The following is a 22,761-nucleotide window of genomic DNA, read 5'->3' as shown; positions in this document are numbered from 1 at the left end:
TGCATGGGACAGGTTTTACACCGGGGGCGGTTACAAGGGTAGGAGCCAGAGGGTAGGGAAGGTGGTTTGGGGATTTCATAGGGATGAACTAAGAGGTTACGAAGGTTAGGTGGACGGCGGAAAGACACTCTTGGTGGAGTGGGGAGGATTTCATGAAGGATGGATCTCATTTCAAGGCAGGATTTGAGGAAGTCGTATCCCTGCTGGAGAGCACTTTTGTGGTTCTTCTGTGAGAGGTTCTGGGTTTGAGAGGATGAGGAAGTGGCTCTGGTTATTTGCTTCTGTACCAGGTCGGGAGGGTAGTTGCGGGATGCGAAAGCTGTTGTCAGGTTGTTGGTGTAATGCTTCAGGGATTCTGGACTGGAGCAGATTCGTTTGCCACGAAGACCTAGGCAACTACCCTCCCGACCTGGTACAGAAGCAAATAACCAGAGCCACTTCCTCATCCTCTCAAACCCAGAACCTCTCACAGAAGAACCACAAAAGTGCTCTCCAGCAGGGATACGACTTCCTCAAATCCTGCCTTGAAATGAGATCCATCCTTCATGAAATCCTCCCCACTCCACCAAGAGTGTCTTTCCGCCGTCCACCTAACCTTCGTAACCTCTTAGTTCATCCCTATGAAATCCCCAAACCACCTTCCCTACCCTCTGGCTCCTACCCTTGTAACCGCCCCCGGTGTAAAACCTGTCCCATGCACCCTCCCACCACCACCTACTCCAGTCCTGTAACCCGGAAGGTGTACACAATCAAAGGCAGAGCCACGTGTGAAAGCACCCACGTGATCTACCAACTGACCTGCCTACACTGTGATGCATTCTATGTGGGAATGACCAGCAACAAACTGTCCATTCGCATGAATGGACACAGGCAGACAGTGTTTGTTGGTAATGAGGATCACCCTGTGGCTAAACATGCCTTGGTGCACGACCAGCACATCTTGGCGCAGTGTTACACCGTCCGGGTTATCTGGATACTTCCTACTAACACCAACCTATCCGAACTCCGGAGATGGGAACTTGCTCTTCAATATACCCTCTCTTCCCGTTATCCACCAGGCCTCAATCTCCGCTAATTTCAAATTTCCGCCACTCATACCTCACCTGTCATTCATCAACATCTTTGCCTCTGCACTTCTGCCTCGACTGACATCTCTGGCCAAACTCTTTGTCTTTAAATATGTCTGCTTGTGTCTGTATATGTGTGGATGGATATGTGTGTGTGTGCGAGTGTATACCCGTCCTTTTTTCCCCCTAAGGTAAGTCTTTCCGCTCCCGGGACTGGAATGACTCCTTACCCTCTCCCTTAAAACCCACATCCTTTCGTCTTTCCCTCTCCTTCCCTCTTTCCTGATGAGGCAACAGTTTGTTGCGAAAGCTTGGATTTTGTGTGTATGTTTGTGTTCGTTTGTGTGTCTGTCGACCTGCCAGCACTTTCATTTGGTAAGTCACATCATCTTTGTTTTTAGGTATATTTTTCCTTCGTGGAATGTTTCGTTCTATTATAACTCTCTCTCTCTCTCTCTCTCTCTCTCTCTCTCTCTCTCTCTCTCTCTCTATATATATATATATATATATATATATATATATATATATATAAGGCAAATATAGAGAAAAACACATTACACTATATATGTCCAGTATCATTTTTACTGTACAATATGTAAACATAATGAAATTAACATTAATATTTTAAAAAAAATTGAATCTTATTCTTGGAAATGAGTTTTACCTTTCTATTATTTTCAATCTGTATGCTGTATGTTAGAATATTTCTCATGTATGTTTTATACCATGTATATTTGTCATGTTAAATAATTTCTTTACTTGAAATTTTTGTGTATGGGATTGATGGGGAAGTATCATTGCAACAACAGCCAGTAACAAGTCCACAGATTCAAAGAGTCCAAATTTGGAAGAGGTTATCAGACTGCATCATTAATGTACTAATTGTGTAATACAGATCCATTACTGAGTGTGGTCGGGATTTTGTTGTATATGTCCATAACAACAAAAGCCCTGGGGAGCAGTTGTAATGGATCTGGGAGATGTTATTTTTTTTACCGTATTTGTCGATACCGAATTGTAAATATTTTCTTATATTTTTGTCAGGATTTATTATAATTTGTCTTATTATATGTTAATTTACTTCTGTTTTTGAGAGTAAAAGCATATTGATTACTATTAGAAAATGTATCGAAGAATAGCAAAGAGACTGATTACAAGTGGAAACATGTGAATTGTGTAAAATATCTTTGACGTTGGAGTCGTCTTTGACTATAGTCAGTCGGCAGCTAACTCTTGGTGTGTGTTGATGGAAGAACAATGTGAAGGTCGCCGTCATAAATAATTTTGAATTATGTTACTATTATTTTTGTATTAACTAAAAAGAAGAAACTACATTTGAAGAAACTGTATTTGAAACACCAAAATGAGAGAAACACGTTGAACCACGTCAATTCTGCAACCAACAAAGATGCATTGTGGAATCATACTTAGACAACTGAAGCCAAGACTAATATCGCCGTGTAAACGTCTAACCGAAAAGGTACTGTCACGAAATATGGCAAATTTAAGTAAATAAAAAAAATAGTGAGCATATTTTTAACTTGTGTCTCAGCCGGGGAAACAATATTTCAATTGTGGACTGTAGCCGGGATGCTATATATTTCAATTGGGGGACTTCAGCCGGAATGCTACATATTTCAGTGGGGAATTGTAGGATGCCCCTAGATAGGTCAGGGGTGCACTAAACAAAGGAAGCAGCTACTCGGGTAGCAGAGTACTTGTGGAGTGCACATGGGGGTTTTTTAGGCTAGGCAGTAGTGCGAGGTGTCCTGATGAACACTCACCAGTCGATGAGCAGGCAGGGAAATCAGGACGTGCTCAGTGTAAAGACACTTCAGCTATCAAGATATTAGCAGTGAATTTTCAGAGTGTTCGGAATAAAGTTCCTGAATTTACTGCCCTCCAGGAAGCGTGTGGCGTGCAAATTACTCTCGGGACTGAGACCTGGCTGAACCCTGAGATAGGAAGTTCTGAAATATTTAGTGAGGGTTGGAACGTGTATCGGAAAGACATATTAGACACCATAGGAGGTGGTGTCTTCATTGCAGTTGACAAAAATATTGTGTCTACTGAGGTCGAAGTAGAGTGTGATTGTGAAGTTATCTGGACATGTTTAACAGGGCTAGCGGAAATAAAGTTAATTGTGGGGTGTTATTACTGGCCACCAGGTTCCACCATGACAGTTCTAGAATCATTCAAAGGGAGTCTACACTCTGTATTGCAGAAGTACCCGGATCATGCTATATTAGTCGGAAGCAACTTCAACCTACCTAGTATAGACTGGGATGTCTATGGATTCATTACATGTGGTACAGACAAGCCATTGTGTGAATTACTTTTGAATACATTATCCGAAAACTGTCCTGAGCAGCTAAATCAACAGCCAACGCATAATGGAAATATTTTAGATCTGGTAGCCATGAACAGACCAGACCTCATCGACAGTGTCAGTGTTGAGACAGGGATTAGTGATCATGATATCATTGTGACTATGGTTATGAAAGTTAAAAAGTTGGTCAAGAAGGCTAGGAGAGTATTCTTACTAGAAAGAGCAGATAAGCAGTTGTTAGCATCCCACTTAGTAAATGAATCGACTTCATTTACTTCTGGTACAATGGACGTGGAAGAATTATGGGCAAATTTTAAACACATTGTAAATCACACATTGGACAAGTATGTGCTGAAAAAGTGGGTTATGGACCGAAAAGACCCACCGTGGTTTAACAGCGCAATTCAGAGAATGCTCAGGAAGCAAAGGCAGTTGTACTTGTGGTACAAGAAAGATCGGGAGAGTGAGGACAAGGAAAAGTTAGTAGAGATTCATGCTGCTGTAAAAAGAGCAATGCGCGAAGCATTCAACCACTACCACTGTCATACCTTAGCAAAAGATCTTGCTGAAAACCCAAGGAAATCCTGGCCTGGCAACGGAAGACAGCAGAACAAAAGCTGAAATTTTAAATATTAGCATTTGAGAAATCTTTCATGCAGGAGGATCATACAAACATACCGCCAATTGAGTCTCGTACAGATTCCCGTATGGAGGACATAATGATAGACATCCCTGGGGTTGTGAAGCAGCTGTATAGGTTGAAAATAAATAAATCACCAGGTCCTGATGGGATTCCAATTTGGTTTTATAGAGAGTACTCTACTGCATTGGCTCCTTACTTAGCTAGCATTTATTGCGAATCTCTTGCCCAACGTAAAGTCCCGGGCATCTGGAAAAAAGTGCAGGTGACGCCTGTATATAAGAAGCGTAGAAGGACGGATCCTCAAAATTACAGACCAATATCCTTAACATTGGTTTGTTACAGGATTCTCAAACATATTCTCAGTTCAAATATAATGAATTTCCTTGAGACAGAGAAGTTTCTGTCCATGCATCAGCACGGCTTTAGAAAGCATAGCTCCTGCGAAACACAACTCGCCCTTTTTTCACATGATATCTTGCGAACCATGGATGAAGGGTATCAGACGGATGCCATATTCCTTGACTTCCGGAAAGCGTTTGACTCGGTGCCCCACTGCAGACTCCTAACTAAGGTACGAGCATATGGGATTGGTTCCCAAGTATGTGAGTGGCTTGAAGACTTCTTAAGTAATAGAACCCAGTACGTTGTCCTCAATGGTGAGTGTTCATCAGAGGTGAGGGTACCATCTGGAGTGCCCCAGGGAAGTGTGGTAGGTCCGCTGTTGTTTTCTATCTACATAAATGATCTTTTGGATAGGGTGGACAGCAATGTGTGGCTGTTTGCTGATGATGCTGTGGTGTACGGGAAGGTGTTATCGTTGAGTGACTGTAGGAGGATACAAGATGACTTGGACAGGATTTGTGATTGGTGTAAAGAATGGCAACTAACTCTAAATATAGATAAAGGTAAATTAATGCAGATGAATAGGAAAAAGAATCCCGTAATGTTTGAATACTCCATTAGTAGTGTAGCGCTTGACACAGTCATGTCGATTAAATATTTGGGCGTAACATTGCAGAGCGATATGAAGTGGGACAAGCATGTAACAGCAGTTGTGGGGAAGGCGGATAGTCGTCTTCAGTTCATTGGTAGAATTTTGGGAATATGTGGTTCATCTGTAAATGAGACCACTTATAAAACACTAATACGACCTATTCTTGAATACTGCTTGAGCGTTCGGGATCCCTATCAGGTCAGATTGAGGGAGGACATAGAAGCAATTCAGAGGCAGGCTGCTAGATTTGTTACTGGAAGGTTTCATCATCATGCTTCAGGAACTCAGATGGGAGTCTCTAGAGGAAAGGAGGCGTTCTTTTCCTGAATCACTACTGAGGAAATTTAGAGAACCAGCATCTGAGGCTGACTGCAGTACAATTTTACTGCCGCCAACTTACATTTTGTGGAAAGACCACAAAGATAAGATAAGAGAGATTAGGGCTCGTACAGAGGCATATAGGCGGTCATTTTTCCCTCGTTCTGTTTGGGAGTGGAACAGGGAGAGAAGATGCTAGTTGTGGTACGAGGTACCCTCCACCATGCACTGTATGGTGGATTGCGGAGTATGAATGTAGATGTAGATGTTTCTTTTATTGTTGTTGTTGTTGAAGGTAGGCAAAATGCTACTCAGGCAGCAGGACTGTACAGAGAGCGATATCCTGACAAGAAACCATCTTCCCAATGGATGTTTTCTCATCTTGTTGTGACACTTCAGGAAACAGGAAGTTTCAACCCATGACAACGCAATCGTTGTAGCACTTGCACAGATGAAGCTGCCGAAATTACTGTTCTCGCTTCTGTTGCTATGAATCCACATGTGATCACACGACAGCTTGAACAAAGAGATTGGCATTCCTAAACCCAGCGTACATCATATTCTTACTTGTCACTGGTTCCATCCTTACCATGTACACCTACATCAAGAATGGTATGGGAATGATTTCCAGAATCGTGTACAGTTCTGTCAGTGGGCACAGCAGCAAATCCTCACCAACCCGAACTACTTCTCCAATGTTCTGTTTACCAATGAATGTTTGTTCTCAAACAAAGGACAGGTAAAATCAAGGAACATGCATTATTGGTCCAGTGACAACCCACAATGGCTTAGACAGGTGGAACATCAGCGTCAGTGGAGAGTTAACGTCTTGTGTGAGATCCTTGGTACTACAATTATTGGCCCTTATTTCATCAATGGTAGTCTAAACAGCACAGTGTGTGCCAACTTCTTCAGATGAATTCTTCCTCCTCTTCTGGATGAAGTGCCGCTAAGAACCAGAATGCTCCTGTGGTATCAACACTATGGATGTCCAGCACATAATGCCTTGCGTGCACATTGTGTCGTAAACCGAAGGTATCCTGCCAGATGGATTGGTCAAGGAGGAACAGTTACTTGGTCTCCTAGGTCTCCTAATTTAAATCCTCTGGACTTTTTTCTTTGGGGGTGCATTAAAGACATTATCTATCGTGATATTCCAACAACTCCAGAGGACATGCAGGAGTGTATCATGCTTGTTTGTAATTCTCTTCAGCAGGGAACACTGGAAGCAGTAAATAATTCTTTCATTCAATGAGGGCACCAGTGAATCAATGTCCTGGGTCAACACTTTGAAAACCTTTGAATGTTCTACTCCTGGGCCATGGTACAGGAAAGTCAAAGTCAATTTTGTGTTATGTTTTTACCTTGTTTGCATTTGTTTTCTGACAACTCCAGAAAGTGGACGAGTTTGTGATCCCAGGCTCAAAGTCTGTGTTGTATTATGTAATTAATAATTTTGTGTTTCAGTAAATGGTACACTGTAATACATTTTGAATAGGCCTGTAGGAGAGGAAATGAATTACTGAATAAAAAATATAGGGTGCCATTTAAAAAAGTCATACTGCTGTTCATACCTTTGTAAAAAACAAAGCTACAACAAAGGAAATCATACTGATTGATGTCCCCCCGACAGCTAAAGAACATTTGCTTGAAACCTTTAGTAATTTGCATCTGGACAAACAGTTATTTAGGGTGTATATATGAGATGTGGTACAATAGAAATTCTGCTGTGGTTGAAACTATGTAAAACAAATGTTGTATTCACACTTTTAAAATGCTCAGAAAAGTGTTAAAAAACGTTTTAAGAAATCTAAATTTCAAAAACATCCCCTCAAAGACATTTGTAAATATCAAATAGTAAGAAGGGCAGGTATAATTTCTTAGCAGAACAGAAATATACAAATATATATGCAGAGTTAAGGTCAAGAGTGTATGCTCAAGAAGGAAAGATCATGGTTAAATGTTCCACTGGAGCAATTAGAAATGGAGAAGTTGACATGGCTTATGGGATACTGTGGGCAGATAGGTAGATACTGCTGACACTTGACCCTGTTTGACTTGCAACCATAACTTGCAATCTTTATGTTAACAAGAAAGGTAAATAGCTTTAGCATTCATTGTATAAGAAGAAGTCAGTCAGAGACAGGAGAAGCTACTCTAGTATACTTAAACACAAAAAGAGTAGGCAGTCATAAAAATGTAGAAACATAAATAAATTATTAATAATTCAGTTCCATGCCATACAAAGCTGGAAAAAAATACCACACGCACACACAACACACACCATCCAACACTAAAAGCAGTTTACTCATTTTGGCGTATTTCTTCAGTAAGGAATCAAACACACAAAATGTTGTGAAATTTACTTGTTGTTTACCTGCATAGGTATCACATGACCCTCTCTTAGCAGGACCACAGTTTCTGCTTTTAAGCTCTGCATTGTTATAGCTGAGCCATTTCCAGAAATTCTCTTACCATCTCCAAGAAGATGGAAAAAGTTTGCTTTTGGTAGACGAACAGATACTGTGTAGGTAGATGGCTTAACAACTGGTGCTGCTAGTAGGGCAGACCCCACCCAGAACTGGTCACTCCTGCCCCTCGTCTGCAAAGGTACAATACACAAGGATCTTAAGTTCAAGATTCTCTAATTACAAGTTGAATACTCTGATAATTATGACTACAGTGAAGGATGATGGGGCACTTGGGAATGAATAATCTGCAGAAAAGGCTTACATTTGTCTTAGAGTATGCTTGTTCATCATTAATATATGACTGCAAAAGTGTGCAAGGGGGTGTAGTGGAACCATTCACCATTACTTCGGCAGGGTTGCGTTGCAGCAGTGGGTCATTGTCGGCATGTTGGCCATTGGTAGCGTATCCAAATCAAGATACACACTCATAGCATCGACCCCTAGTGGTTACGCACCTTCTGGGTGTTTGTTGATGGCAGTAAGGCTGGCAGTTGCTGAGGCAGCGACCGGCCAGTGTCAAGTCATCGTCAATGCAAAATACGAGTGCCAACATGGGACACCTGCAGTGTCACTTTTGCCAGCCCGGCATAACTCTGCAATTGGTTCTTGTACTGGAAGACAGGATGTAGCAGTGGAGCCTGCCCCTTTGACTGGTGGTGTGCCATGACAGTTTGCCTGAATAAGTACAGATTGTTGGGCACCTTCACAGCCTTGGATACAAATTTCTGTCCTCCAAGGCAGTAGTCCAGCTACAGCTTAAGTGAGCCCATGGTGGCTCACCAGTTGGAAGGCACAAGGTTCTGGGAGTGACTCAGCCCCAGTAGTTGGCGTGTCAATGCTAGAGTCCATGTCTCATGGTGACAGCTTGCAAAACCATATTGCCTCATCACCTGAAGTGAATCTCCCATTGTATAAGGTGCCTCCAGACTGTGAATACTTTGGTTTGAAATTATGGGTATTTATAATGGTTGGATACTTATTTGTTCTGCCGATTTACTGTTTCTAACTACATACATCAAAACAAGGCAGTGAGCCTGCTTCTACTGTGGCCAGCTTGCCTTCCTGCTGTGTTGCCTGTACTGTGAGTGACAGCCCATGGCCGGCTGTGTAGGAATTCACTAGTAGAATTGCTGCATCTGATGCAACAATGTTTTGGGTCCACTCTGTGCCAAGTGTGGTATCTGCAGCCCATTTGTGGCAGCAGTACTATTATCCAGTAGCACCAAAAAATAGTAGGAGCACTACAGAAGGGACAAAATACTTATTGCAAGCTTCATGCATTCCCTCAGTATTGTATTGTATTTTGTTTTTACTGTCCAACAGTCTACACAAGCAGCTTATGCATAAGAGATTCAGCAAGTCAGTGAGTGTAGTATGTTGTTAAATCAAGTTTGAGTCAACTTTCAGGGATTTATTTTCTCTCACAAGTGCAGCACAAAGTTGGTTATTCTTTCACTTTTGTCTCATAACAGCGACTTGTCTCTTTTTATCTGTGAAAAAGAACTGACTACCACCTGAAGTATTTTATCAGAACAAAACACTTCAACAGCAGTGAGATCAATGTTTTAAACACAGCAAATACAACAAAATAATCGATAATGATAAATTCTTGGCTTTCTGAAGCAAGCATTATACATGCCCTACTGATTCCAGTTGTGATAGTTTTAAGTAAATGAATTGTATATATGATTTTTACTTGTATTTTCATGTTTACTGTTCCTTGTTATTATTACTTACAAAATGCCATGCTGGACTCACGTGTCATCTATATAATACTATAGTACTGCAGTTGTGGTTCATGTTAAATACTGATTTTCAGTGAGCTTTCAATGGACACAATGTTATTACAATCATTCAAATATATAGAGAGTTTCTTGGTGTACAACAACATTAGGAAGAAGATATATTGCTACTTACTGTATAGAAAAGCAGTTGAGTTGCAGACAGGCACAGTGAAGAGATTGATAAACATTTAAGCTTTCAGACAAAAAGTCCTTCTTTGGAAATACAAAACACACACATTCACATAAGCACAGCTCACACATACATGGCTACTGTCTCCGGCCACAGCACCCTGACTGCAGCAGACTGCTACTGCATCTGATGTGAGCAGCTATCTTGCGTGGATGGTGGGGGTAAGGAGGGGAGGCATGGGTAGTTGGGGGGAAGGGGGTTAGTGGGGTAGGGGTGGATGAAAATATGATGCCTGCAAGAGAATGTGTGTGTGTGTGTGTGTGTGTGTGTGTGTGCGCGCGCGCGCGCGCGCGCGTGTGTGTGTGTGTGTGTGTGTGTGTGTGTGTGTGTGTGTGTGTGTGTGTGTGTGTGTGTGTGTGTGGAGGGGGGGGGCACAGGATAGGTCTGCCAGGTGTAGAGTCAAAAGGCTAAGCTGGGGCAGAAAAGGGAGAGGTGAGAGGAGAGGAATAGAGAAGGGAAAAAGATTAGTAAGTGTGATGGCAGAATAGAAGGCATATGTAGTGCTGGAGTGGGAGCAGGGAAGGGGCAGGTAGGTGGAGAGCAGAGAGTAATGAAGGCTGAGACCAGGAGGTTATGGGAAAGAAGGATAGATATGTCATAGGAAGAGTTCCCCCCTGTGCAATTCAGAAAAATCTGATGTTAGTATGAAGGATCCAGATGTGTAGGCCATTGAAATGAACCTCTTCATGTTGGGCAATTCAGCAATAGTGTGGTCCAGCTTTATCTCAGAAACAGTGGCCATTCACACAGACAGATAGCTTGTTAGACATCATGCCCATGTTGAAAGCAGCACACTGGTTGCAACTTAGTTTGTAGATCACATGGCTGCCTTCACAAGTAGTCCTGCCTTTGATGAGATGAGGCATGCTTGTGACAAGACTGGAATAGATGCTAGTGGGAGCATGCCTATTGCACAGATAGAAGTCATAAGACAAGTGTTTGGGAGCAGGGTTGGAATAGTGATGGACAAGGATGCTGCACAGGTTAAGTGGGTGGCACAATACCACTGTGGAAGGGTTGGTGAGGAAGGATAGTAGGTAGGAAATTCCTCAATGCAGGGTATGAGAAGAGATATTTGAAACATCTGGCATATTTGGAGAAGGACTGCTTGTATAGAAGTGACTTCTTGGTATGAAATGGGTAGCAACAGTCGAAGTGGAGGTACCGATGGTGGTTGGTAGATTTGATGTGAATGGAGGTACTGATGTAGCCATTCTTGAGATGGGGATCAACATTGAGGAAGGCGGCTTGTTGAGGAGGACCAGGTGAAGCTAATGGGGCAGAAAGTGTTGAGGTTCTGGAGGGATGTGGATAGGATGCTCTTACCCAAAGTCCAGATCATAAAGGTATCAGCAGTGAATCTGAACCATGTGAGGGTGATTAGTAAGAATTCCTTGCGATGGCTTATGAATAGGTTGGCATAGGACGGTGGCATGCGTGTGCCCGTTGTTGCACCATGGACTTTTTTTTGTAGGTGATGCTTTCAAAGGAGAAGTAATTGTTGATGAGGATATAGATGGTCATGGTAACCAGGAAGGAAGTTGTAAGTTTATAGTCAATTGAGCACTGGGGAAGGCACTGTTCAATAGTGGCAAGGCCAAGGGCACTAGGGATATTAGTGTAGATGGAGGTGGCATCAACTGTGATGAACAAAGTGCTGGGTGGTAAAAGAACAGGAACTGTGTAAAAAAGTGGAGGAAACGCTTGCTGTCTTTTATATTGGAGGGTAGGCTATGCATAACAGACTGAAGGTGTTGGCACGTGAGAGTGAAAATTCTCTCTGTGTGAGCACAGTAACTGGTTACAATGGCATGTCGTGGATGGTTTTGTTTATAGACTTTAGGAAGCATGTAGAAGATAGAGTGTGTGGAGTGGTGGGGATGAGAGGTGAGAGAGGCTCAGGGGAGAGGTTCTGGGATGTGTCTAGGGATTTGAGGAGCGACTGGAGATCCTGCAGGATTTCCAGAAAGGGGTCACTATGGCAGGGTTTGTAAGTGGATGTACCTGACAGCTGGTGGAATTCCTCTGCCAGGTAATTCCTATAGTCCATATCTACAGTAGTGGAGCTTTGTCAGTAGGTAGAATCATAAGGTTGGGATAAGATTTTTAGGTGGTGAATTACAGTTCTTTCTGCAGATATATGGGTGGTTTCCATGTTCAGGCATTTGAGGGATGATCGTGAAACAAGGTTAAATGTAAGGAGATTCTGAAAAGTTAACAGTGGGTGATTTGGGAGCACTGGGAATGGATCATGGTTGAATGGAGGAGTGACCTGAATCAGGCATGGTTTAATGTTGGTTTTGGAGTGAGTCTGATTGGTTGGGTTGGTGTAAAAAGTATTTCCACTTTAAGGACTTGGAGAAGGGGAGAATGCCTTTAACCAATTCAGCATGACTGGATGCTGCTATCTCTCCCCCTCCCAACCCCATACCTCTTCCTTACCCCCACAACCCACCCCAGATTATTGCTCACATCAGACACAGTCACTGACCAGTCAGGCCACAATTGCTGGAGTCATTGGCCAAGTGTGTGTGTGTGTGTCATGCCTGTGTGAATGTGTGTGTGTTTTATTTCTGAAGAAGAACTTTTTGTCCAAAATCTTAAAAGTTAACTAGTTTCTTCATTGTGCCTGTCTTTGACTCTACACTGTCTCTGTGTGGCGAGTAGTGATCTATTCTTATTGTAAAATTGTTGCCCGCATCTCGTTGTCGTGCGGTAGCGTTCTCGCTCCCCACGCCCGGGTTCCCGGGTTCGATTCCCGGTGGGTCAGGGATTTTCTCTGCCTCGTGATGGCTGGGTGTTGTGTGCTGTCCTTAGGTTAGTTAGGTTTAAGTAGTTCTAAGTTCTAGGGGACTGATGACCATAGATGTTAAGTCCCATAGTGCTCAGAGCCATTTGAACCATTTTTTTGTAAAATTGTTGTATTTTGTCTGGAACTTTCCATGGTTTGAATTTCATAGCTTCATGCAAATGGAACAATTTATCAAATTACTAGCTGTTGTCAGATGCGCATTGCTGTGATTCAGGCTGGTTAAATGGAAAAACAGAAAAGAGAAAGTACACGTTTCTAATATGTATGGGAACTGGATATATGTCCTAACCTTCTTAACCTTCTTCTCCACCCTTTCTATGTCCACCTTCTTCTCTTCTTCCATCTCCTCTTTTCCACTTCTTACATTCACTTCCTGTCACCCCTCTGTCCATCTCCTCTTCCCCTCTCCCTAACCTTGAGCCTTTTATTGTAAATTCAGTTTTGTAGTAGTATATATATATATAATATGTTTATTTACGACAACATTACAAAAAGGATAGACTGCTATTCACCATATAGCAGAAATGAATTGTAGATGGGCACAAACAAAAAGACTGCTAAACAAGTGAGCTTTCAGTCAAAAGGCCTTCTTCTAAAGTACACAACACACACACATTCACATAACCACAACTCACACACACAAGACCTCTGTCTTTGGCCATGAGGCTATATCATATTTTGTTTTTTCTTAAAACTAAATCTCTATTAATAATGATAATACACAGTTACATCTCCAATTAATCTAAGTTCTTCACTGGTATCATGCCTCTTCATTCAGAAAGATACAGATTCAGCTGGACCAACTTTACTCCTGTTCCTCATGGGAATCATCAGAGGACCATCAGATTGACAGGTAGATTCCCCATAGTCCTCATTAGCAAACTTATAAATGTGAAAGGTCTTGTGCACAATCACACCTCTTTCATTCAAACTCTCAATTCCAGGCAGGGAGGCAGTCATGCAACAATGCACAGCAACTCTTACCATGTCCAACTGCATCTGTGTGAAATATACTAAAAGAAAACTTACAGCCTGCAAAGAGTAATAGGAATTTTTGTTTTTCTTAAAGAATCTTTATTTATTCCTCAACATCAACTTTGTCCCCTTCCCTGTCAAATATAACATACTTGTGCCAACACTTTTTTTAATCTTAGAAACACTTCTGGAACTGGCATTCCTGATGTGCTATCCCATTGTAATCGAAGGAGACAGTGAGAAGAACCTTCACTTGTGATCAAACTTGTTGAACTTTTTTGAGTCTTGGCTCTTCAGGTAGTTTCCATTGAGATGAGAGGGCCTTGGTTTCAATACCATCTTTTGTCACTTGTCATAATATTCTGTAAAAGTTCTCAGTCATTGTCGACTTCATTCAGCAATTCCTTAGCAATGCCAAGATGATGTTGTTTTTGGTCAAAATTCAACAATTTCAAAACAAACTTTGCTGCTTCAGGTTTCATGTCCAAAACATCCAAAAAATTACTTGGTTTGAGTAAAACAATACACTGACATCATCAGCAACCTCTTTGATGGTGATTTGGCAATTTTCTAGAACCATTTTCTTTACTTCTTCCACACTGTCATCAGTTATTGATGTGCTAAGGCATCCAAGGCAGTCATCATCTTCAGTGTCTTCTTAAACCTCTTTGGAATGTTTACACCATTTGTAAACTCTTGTCTTACTCATAGTAGATTCACCGGAGGCCACAAAAAAATGGTTCAAATGGCTTTGAGCGCTATGGGACGTAACATCTGTGGTCATCAGTCCCCTAGAACTTAGAACTACTTAAACCTAACAAACCTAAGGACATCACACACATCCATGCCCGAGGCAGGATTCGAACCTGCGACCGTAGCGGTCACGCGGTTCCAGACTGAAGCGCCTAGAACTGCACGGCCACACCGGCCAGCCGGAGGCCACAGTGAGCACTTCAAATGCAGTGCTGCACTTTATCCCATTTTTAACACAAAATTTAATGAAAATTCTTTGATCCATCTTTTTCAAAAGTAAACACTCACCAAGCACTTGAAAATATGTATAACCTTTTTGACTGTCAACAATAAACTATATATTCAAAACAGCTGAAAACACAAACATACATCAGGAACATGTGTACCAATAAGAAAAAAAGATCTGAAAATCAGATATATAAATTAAATAATTCTCATTATTTTCTGATCACACCTTGTAAAAGGGGGTACTTTGTTAGTGAAAGTCTCATGTTTGTTTTTTCAAAATCTGAAATACCCAAAATTTCTTTACTGATTCCTTTGAAATTTTGACACAACATTTCATTTGAGTAAACACACGTTTTTACATGCCTACTGGAGTTCTTCAAGGTATATAAATATAGATGTTATGTATATAATATATATACACAGCCAGAAAGAATTTAATGCTCCCTTTCAGAGGTTTACAGTTCACTCAAAATTTATTGTTGCAACAGTGCATATGGAATACATAAAATGATTACATTTACAGCTGAATAGCACAAGCATTCTGAGGTACCATGTGTCAACTCATGCTGCAACACCCATATTAGTACACGGTGTAGCCTCCATGGGTGGCAATGCAAGTGCCGACTCTGGCAACCAGTCAATCGTACAGAGAGTGATTACTGTCCTGGGATATGTTTTGCCACACCTGCTTGACCTGTTCATGTAGTTCTGTAAGGGTTGTTGATTGACAAGTTGTATGAGCCACTTCTCATCCCATCATATCCCACCTGTGTTTGATTGGAGTTAAGTCCAGAGATCATGCTGCCCAGGGAAGTTGCTGCACATCTCGCAGAGCGTATTGAGTTTCAAGGGCAGTGTGTGGACAAGATTATTCTGTTGAAACAACTCACCACCTTCCAGTTGCAAGCTCGACAAAATAACAGTTCTAATAACATTCTGCACATACCGAGCACTGGTTAGCATCCTCTCCAGAAACACCAAAAATGTATGAGAGCTGTAGCTTATCGCACCCTAGACCATAAGGCCTGGAATAAGACCAGTGTGTCTTGGACAAATGCACTCTAAGTGACAACACTCACCATGCCTGTGTTGTTCATGCAAATGACCTTCAGTTGCTTGCAGGTAGGCTCTGTTTTTATTGATGAAGACCATGTTGTTCCATTCCATCTTCCACATGATCCTCTGATGACACCAGTCTAACCATGCATGTTGATGCCATGGCATGAATGGAAGACAGGCTAGAGGTGTGCATGCCCGTAGTTCCACTGCTAATAACCAATTTGCAATGGTTCATGATGACATGTCTGAGCCCATATGCCCTCTTATTTGTGCTGTGGGAGCTGTACAATCTGCCACTGCTGCCCTTACTATACAATGATCCCTGCAGGTGTCTGTGCTTCATGGGTGTCCAGAATCTCATCTATGGGTGTGAGAACGTTCACATGACCACTGATACCAAGTGACATCGCACATCCAACTTATGTGTCATTTCTCCAGAAGGACCATCCTGCAACTCAGAAAGCCACAATTTGATCCCTTTCAATTTCACTCTGAAGGAACCATGAAGATGGCTCTGTGGCATGGTTGCCTGCATCCTTCACACACGTGCACCTACTGTGTCTTCTGGCTGTGAGCATTCCCTATTAAAGAGCAGACACATATGGTGCTCTAGTAGCTATGCTACTATGCTGTCTGTTAGTGGATGACATTGAAATCATTTCCAGTACATCCACTATCCCCCAGGTGACATGTGCCATCATTGGATCAAAAACAACATCGTCCTTCCAGGTGTACAAATTTTTTTTCCCAATAGCATATTTATATACCGTCTGGTGCTCCAGTAGGTATATAAGAACATAGGCTTATCTGATTGCCAAGGCACTGAAGAAGAACTTTAGGAGATTTAAGATTCTGAACAAATGAACATGAGAGATTTTTGCTAACAACATATACCCTTTAACAATGTGTGCGTGTGTGCACACACACATGCTCCCCCCCCCCTCCCTGCACACACACACACACACACACACACACACACACACACATGCCTTATTTTCAGGGTGTTACAAAGAGGTACGGCCAAACTTTCAGGAAACATTCCTCACACACAAAGAAAGAAAATATGTTACGTGGACATGTGTCCGGAAAAGCTTACTTTCCATGTTCGAGCTCATTTTATTACTTCTCTTCAAATCACATTAATCATGGAATGGAAACACACAGCAACAGAATGTACCAGTGTGACGTCAAACACTTTGTTACAGGAAATGTTCAAAATGTCCTCCGTTAGCGAGGATACATGCATCCACCCTCTCTCGCATGGAATCCCTGATGCGCTGATGCAGCCCTGGAGAATGGCATATTGTATCACAGCTGTCCACAATATGAGCACAAAGAGTCTCTACATTTGGTACCGGGGTTGCGTAGACAAGAGCTTTCAAATGCCCCTATAAATGAAAGTCAAGAGGGTTGAGGTCAGGAGAGCGTGGAGACCATGGAATTGGTCTGCCTCTACCAATCCATGGGTCACTGAATCTGTTGTTGAGAAGCGTACGAACACTTCGACTGAAATGTGTAGGAGCTCCATCGTGCATGAACCACATGTTGTGTCGTACTTGTAAAGGCACATGTTCTAGCAGCACAGGTAGAGTATCCCATATGAAATCATGATAACATGCTCCATTGAGCACATGTGGAAGAACATGGGGCCCAATCAAGACATCACAAACAATTCCTGCCCAAACGTTCACAGAAAATCTGTGTTGATGACATGATTGCACAATTGTGTGCGGATTCTCATCAGCCCACACATGTTGATTGTGAAAATTTACAATTTGATCATGTTGGAATGAAGCCTCATCCGTAAAGAGAACATTTGCACTGAAATGAGGATTGACACATTGTTGGATGAACCATTTACAGAAGTGTACCTGTGGAGGCCAATCAGCTGCTGATAGTGCCTGCACACACTGTACATGGTACGGAAACAACTGGTTCTCCCATAGCACTCTCCATACAATGACGTGGTCAACGTTACCTTGTACAGCAGCAACTTCTCTGACGCTGGCATTAGGGTTATTGTCAACCGCACAAAGAATTGCCTCATCCATTGCAGGTGTCCTCGTCATTCTAGGTCTTCCCCAGTCACGAGTCATAGGCTGGAATGTTCCGTGCTCCCTAAGACACCGATCAATTGCTTTGATTGTCTTCCTGTCAGGACACCTTTGTTCTAGAAATCTGTCTCAATACTAACGTACCACGCCACGTCTATTGCCCCGTGCTAATCCATACATCAAATGGGCATCTGCCAACTCCGCATTTGTAAACATTTCACTGACTGCAAAACCACATTCTTGATGAACACTAACCTGCTGATGCTATGTACTGATGTGCTTGATGCTAGTACTGTAGAACAATGAGTCGCATGTCAACACAAGCACCGAAGTCAACATTACCTTCCTTCAATTGGGCGAACTGGTGGTGAATCGAGGAAGTACAGTACATACTGACAAAACTAAAATGAGCTCTAACAAGGAAATTAAGCGTTTCCGGACACATATCCACATAACATCTTTTTTTATTTGTGTGTGAGGAATGTTTCCTGAAAGTTTGGCCGTACCTTTTTGTAACACCCTGTATAGTGATACTAAATGCTCATCTTATTGGAAATTGAAGTTTTTTTTAACTGAAGTAGCAAATTAATACCATCAGGAATGTCATTTCTGTAGTTCAGTGTCTGAGACACTGCACTGATGATCTACAGCCGCATTCAGTTAAGAATGAACTCAGAAATTGTGATTGTGGTTCTGCATCAGCTGTAGAATATATCAGAACAAATGAAAATTTGTGCTGGAGTGGGACTAAAACCTGGATTCACCGCATGCTGCAAGTGGTTGTTTTAACCACTTTGGCCATCCGAGCATGCTGGTAAAGTGGATCTTTCAAATAACCAATCTGAGTAATTTTGAATGATGTTCAGATAAATTTCATCCATTAATTCATTTGGGCTGTTGACAATATTATGCAAATCATATTTTGGCCAGTACTACACTCAACTGGGTGAGTTCCTTCAGTAATTTGTAAGAATTTTTTGAAAGAATGTTTCATTTCTTCATCATTGGAAGGTGGAGCTCTCATATTTAATCTTAATTGTACTTTCCTCGTTCGAGGCCAAACAAATGATTTCTTCAAACATGCACTGATTTCATCTGCTGGAGTTGATATTGGAATACCTGGAAGCTTTTGCCAAAAATGCCTATAACATGTAAGTAATGTATCTGCCATTAATTGTGGATTACTTCAGCGGTCTCTAACATTTGCAAATCTTCTGGAAGATTCTATAATATTTTGGATTTTTTGAACATTCTAGAAGGAACATTCTGGCAAATCTCTGACACTCTGGTACAATAAGCTGTCCACATTTTGTCACTGCCACTGAAAGCACCTTCTTTCCATCTGGCTCTCAGTATTTCCTTATTCCCTTCTCCCCATACCTGTGTTTCCTACTTGACCTTATCCCCTCCTCCCCATACCTGTGTTTCCTACTTGACCTCTTTTTTGTGCTCATTACACAACTTTCCTTCTCCTGGGTATTTTCTTGTTATTCTATTTCACTTCAAATAAATGTCACCACTGTAATCATTAACTGCCTCTTTCCCTGTAGCATTCTAATATATTCTTAGTCTGTGTGTTGCACTTTGTTATTTATTCTCTCTCTCTCTCTCCCTCTCCGTCTCCCTCTCCGTCTCCCTCTCCCTCTCCCTCTCCCTCTCCCTCTCCCTCTCCCTCTCCCTCTCCCTCTCCCTCTCCCTCCCTCCCTCCTTCCCTCCCCTCTCTCCCCTCCTCCACACCACTTCCCTGCCCCCTCACCCCCCACCCTCTTCAACTTGCTATTTCCCTCTGTCTCTCTTTTGATTGTTTGCTCTGATCAAACTAATTCTTTTCTTCAGCACCTTTCCATCTTACAGAAGAATATTTTTTTCTCTGTTTTTAGCAGTCTTTACAAAACCAATTTTTCAGACTGAAACTTACATAAAATAAAGAACTAGGACTACGACTTGGGAATAGTTCATATTATCATGTATGAAGCTTTGTATGACTCTGTGGACAAGACTACAAACTCAGAGAATTGGGGTTAAATTTCTGTTTGTTCATGTAATTTCTTTCATCACTTACGCTGATGAGCCAAAACATTATGACCACCTGCATAATACGTTGTTAGTCCACCTAATGCAAAACAGCAGCAATTTTGCATAGCATTGATTTGACAAGCCCTGGTAGATTTCTGGTTGTATATAAGTGGTACCAGATGTCTATGCACAGGTCATACAATTCTAGTAAATTACGCTCCAATGGTTTGTGGGCATGAATCTGATGCCTGACAGTATCCCAAATGAGTTCCAGCAGATCATATCATGTGAATTTTCTGGTCAAGACTTCCTGAGTTCACTATCATGCTACTCAAACCACTGTAGCACAGTTCTGTCCTTTTGACTCAGACAGATATCTTGCTGCCATCACCATAGCAGAAGAAATCAAGTATGAAGGGATGCTGGTGACCCACAATAATGTTCACATAGTCCACAGCTGTTGTGGTGTCTTCAATTACTATCACAAGATCCGTGGAAGCCTAGGACAATGTCCCCCACAGCATAATACCATCCCCACTAGACTGCATCCTTGACACAGTGTACATTTTGAGCAACCTCTCACCTATATGGCAACATATCTGGACACATTTATGGAGCTCATCAGTGTATTTCCCCCTGGCGATTAATTTTAATACAAAAAATGCCAAGTTTCTGCTTGGTTCAGAGTCTGTATTAAACTTAATATCCCTCTATAACTGGCAGCATAAGTTAGTTAAAAAATATGAAGATGTACAACCCCCAATAGAACACTGCATAGTGAACAGCAGTGATGTTCAAAACAATTTTAAGGTTGAGAACAAAAAGCTTATTTCCATCCATCCCCTGTAGTGGTTCAAATGGCTCTGAGCACTATGGGACTTAACTTCTGAGGTCATCAGTCCCCTATAACTTAGAACTACTTAAACCTAACAAACCTAAGGACATCACAAACATCCATGCCCGAGGCAGGATTCGAACCTGCGACGGTAGCGATTGCGCGGTTCCAGACTGTAGCGCCTAGAACCACTCGGACACGCCGGCTGGTTCCACTGTAGTGATTCCACATCTACAGCAATCATAATGTAATGGTATCGATGGGTTGACATGGGAACATGTAGGAGTAGTCTGCTGAAGACTCCCATGTTCAACAATGTATGCTGAATAGTGTGTGCCAAAACACGTTTGCCTTAACCAGTATTGCACTCTCTCATCAAATCTGTCATAGATCGTGGCCTATCTTACTTTAGAGATTGGGCAAGCCTCCGACCTCCATGTTGTGTGATGAGTTATGGACATCCAACACTCTGAATGAAATTTTCACTCTGCAGCAGAGTGTACACTGATAAGAAACTTCCTGGCAGATTACAACTGTGTGCCAGACTGAGGCTTGAGGTCCCGAGTTCAAGTGTAGGTCTGACAGGAAGTTTCATCTAATGTCTTGTCTCCTACTCATGATTTCACCATCTTTCAGCTACTTTCCAAATGTTCTCTTGACAGTAGCACATCAACTGTCAGTCAGCTTTGTGTTTTCTATACACTCATTTCCACATGCCAGGCCATAACAATCTGGCCTTTGTCAAAGTTGCTTGAATCAGTAGGTTCCCCATTTGTGGCAATTTTGTTGCTAGAATAATTCTACACTCATCTCCACCCTGTTCATACACTTTCCTTATCATATCAAATGCCGACAATGCCACTACAAAACATTCAGTCTCCCAGTGAAAAATGAACATTATATTTTGGTTCATTGGTATATTTCACCTCTGACAGTGAATTATTAATACGGAAAATGTCATGTTGCAGCTTGTGTAAGAGTTCACATTAAACTGAATTTCTCTCTATAACTAGCTTTATAAGTTAGTTAAAAAACAAAGGTTTGCCAGCCAACAAATCATTGAACAGTGAACTGAAGTGATGTTCAAACCAAATTTTGGGTTGATAACAGCTTTATTTTATTTTATGAGGACTTATCCTGGAGTTTATTAAAGAACTGAGTATTTTAATGCACAGTATTGTAATTATTATTGTATGCTGAATTATTGTAATTATTGTAATGGATGTTGGTAGTAGATTAAAAGCTGAACAGAATATTGTAAAAGACAAAGTTTTCGGTTTCAGTTCACAGACAGAACAAAAATTTAATTTTTCTGTAAGTCTCATTATAATGAAAATTTCACTGTCAGTTAGAGATACCAGTCAGTACATTTAATGAAGTGTTGTGTTATACAAATATAAAATTTTGATTCAAAAGATTTCCAGCTCTAAAGGAATTTGAAACTCATGTTGAAGGCAAAGATGATCAGTAACATTCACCAGTATGAAACAGTAGTAGTTTTTAAAAGCAGTTAATTTCTGAGTTTCTGCTAAGTTTCCAGATTAAAAAGAAAAATTCCCACCACTATCTGCTGAGAACATTCTAATTCAGAAATAAGTAGAGAACCTAAAAAAGCTTGAGCACAGAACAAAGAGAAAAGGCTCCAAACCCATTTCACATAATACAAAAATTGTTACCTTCTTACCAGACAGAAATTACATCATATATACCATGTACCTATCCAACCGTTAATTAGTAGCTGCTTCAAATTATAATTACTAGAAACAGTAGATCATTACAAAGCTCATCAGGATTACTATAGCACAATGGTGAAGCATAGCACTCGAGTAGTCTCCATTTTATTAGAAAGGAGTAATGGTTCAATCTTCATTCGGAGATGCCAACGTAGGTTCTACAACTTGTTGGTAAAGTTTCCTTATTGTAACCACAGTCAATTTCTGCCCCCTCCCTTCCATAATGGTGCACCTTCACTTGCTGATGAAACTAGATACTGTTCTATCTTGTGATACAATAAACATCAGTGCTTTTTCACAATATTATATACTATTATAACATAGTCTCCAATGACTGACAACAAAACTTGACTTCATAAGCAAGTGATTTCAAGGCTGAAGCCACTCCTGTGAGAAACTCTCTTAATAATTTAAATGTGGCAGATCTATGCAGACAGTCTTCTTGAAGTATTAAAAACATTTCCTTGAGGCACCAATCCACTGGCAGCTATTAAGAAAAA

General features: G+C 41.4%; 1 protein-coding gene across 1 annotated transcript in view; it reads right to left on the bottom strand.

Moving 5' to 3' along the window:
- LOC126094802 (uncharacterized) overlaps positions 1-20,744 on the bottom strand; it is a 54,505-nt gene extending 33,761 nt beyond the window's left edge. The window contains exons 1-2 of the mRNA XM_049909370.1: positions 20,672-20,744; positions 7,729-7,953 (exon numbers count right to left, since the gene is read on the bottom strand). Of these exons, the coding sequence (XP_049765327.1) occupies positions 7,729-7,791 (63 nt within the window). The 5' untranslated portion in view covers positions 7,792-7,953; positions 20,672-20,744. The remainder of the gene's footprint in view (positions 1-7,728; positions 7,954-20,671) is intronic.
- Between the last annotated feature and the right edge of the window lie 2,017 nt (positions 20,745-22,761).

This window comes from Schistocerca cancellata, chromosome 8 (assembly GCF_023864275.1).
Source record: "Schistocerca cancellata isolate TAMUIC-IGC-003103 chromosome 8, iqSchCanc2.1, whole genome shotgun sequence".
Classification (NCBI taxonomy): domain Eukaryota; kingdom Metazoa; phylum Arthropoda; class Insecta; order Orthoptera; family Acrididae; genus Schistocerca; species Schistocerca cancellata.
This window is presented reverse-complemented; position numbering and strand designations above follow the sequence as displayed.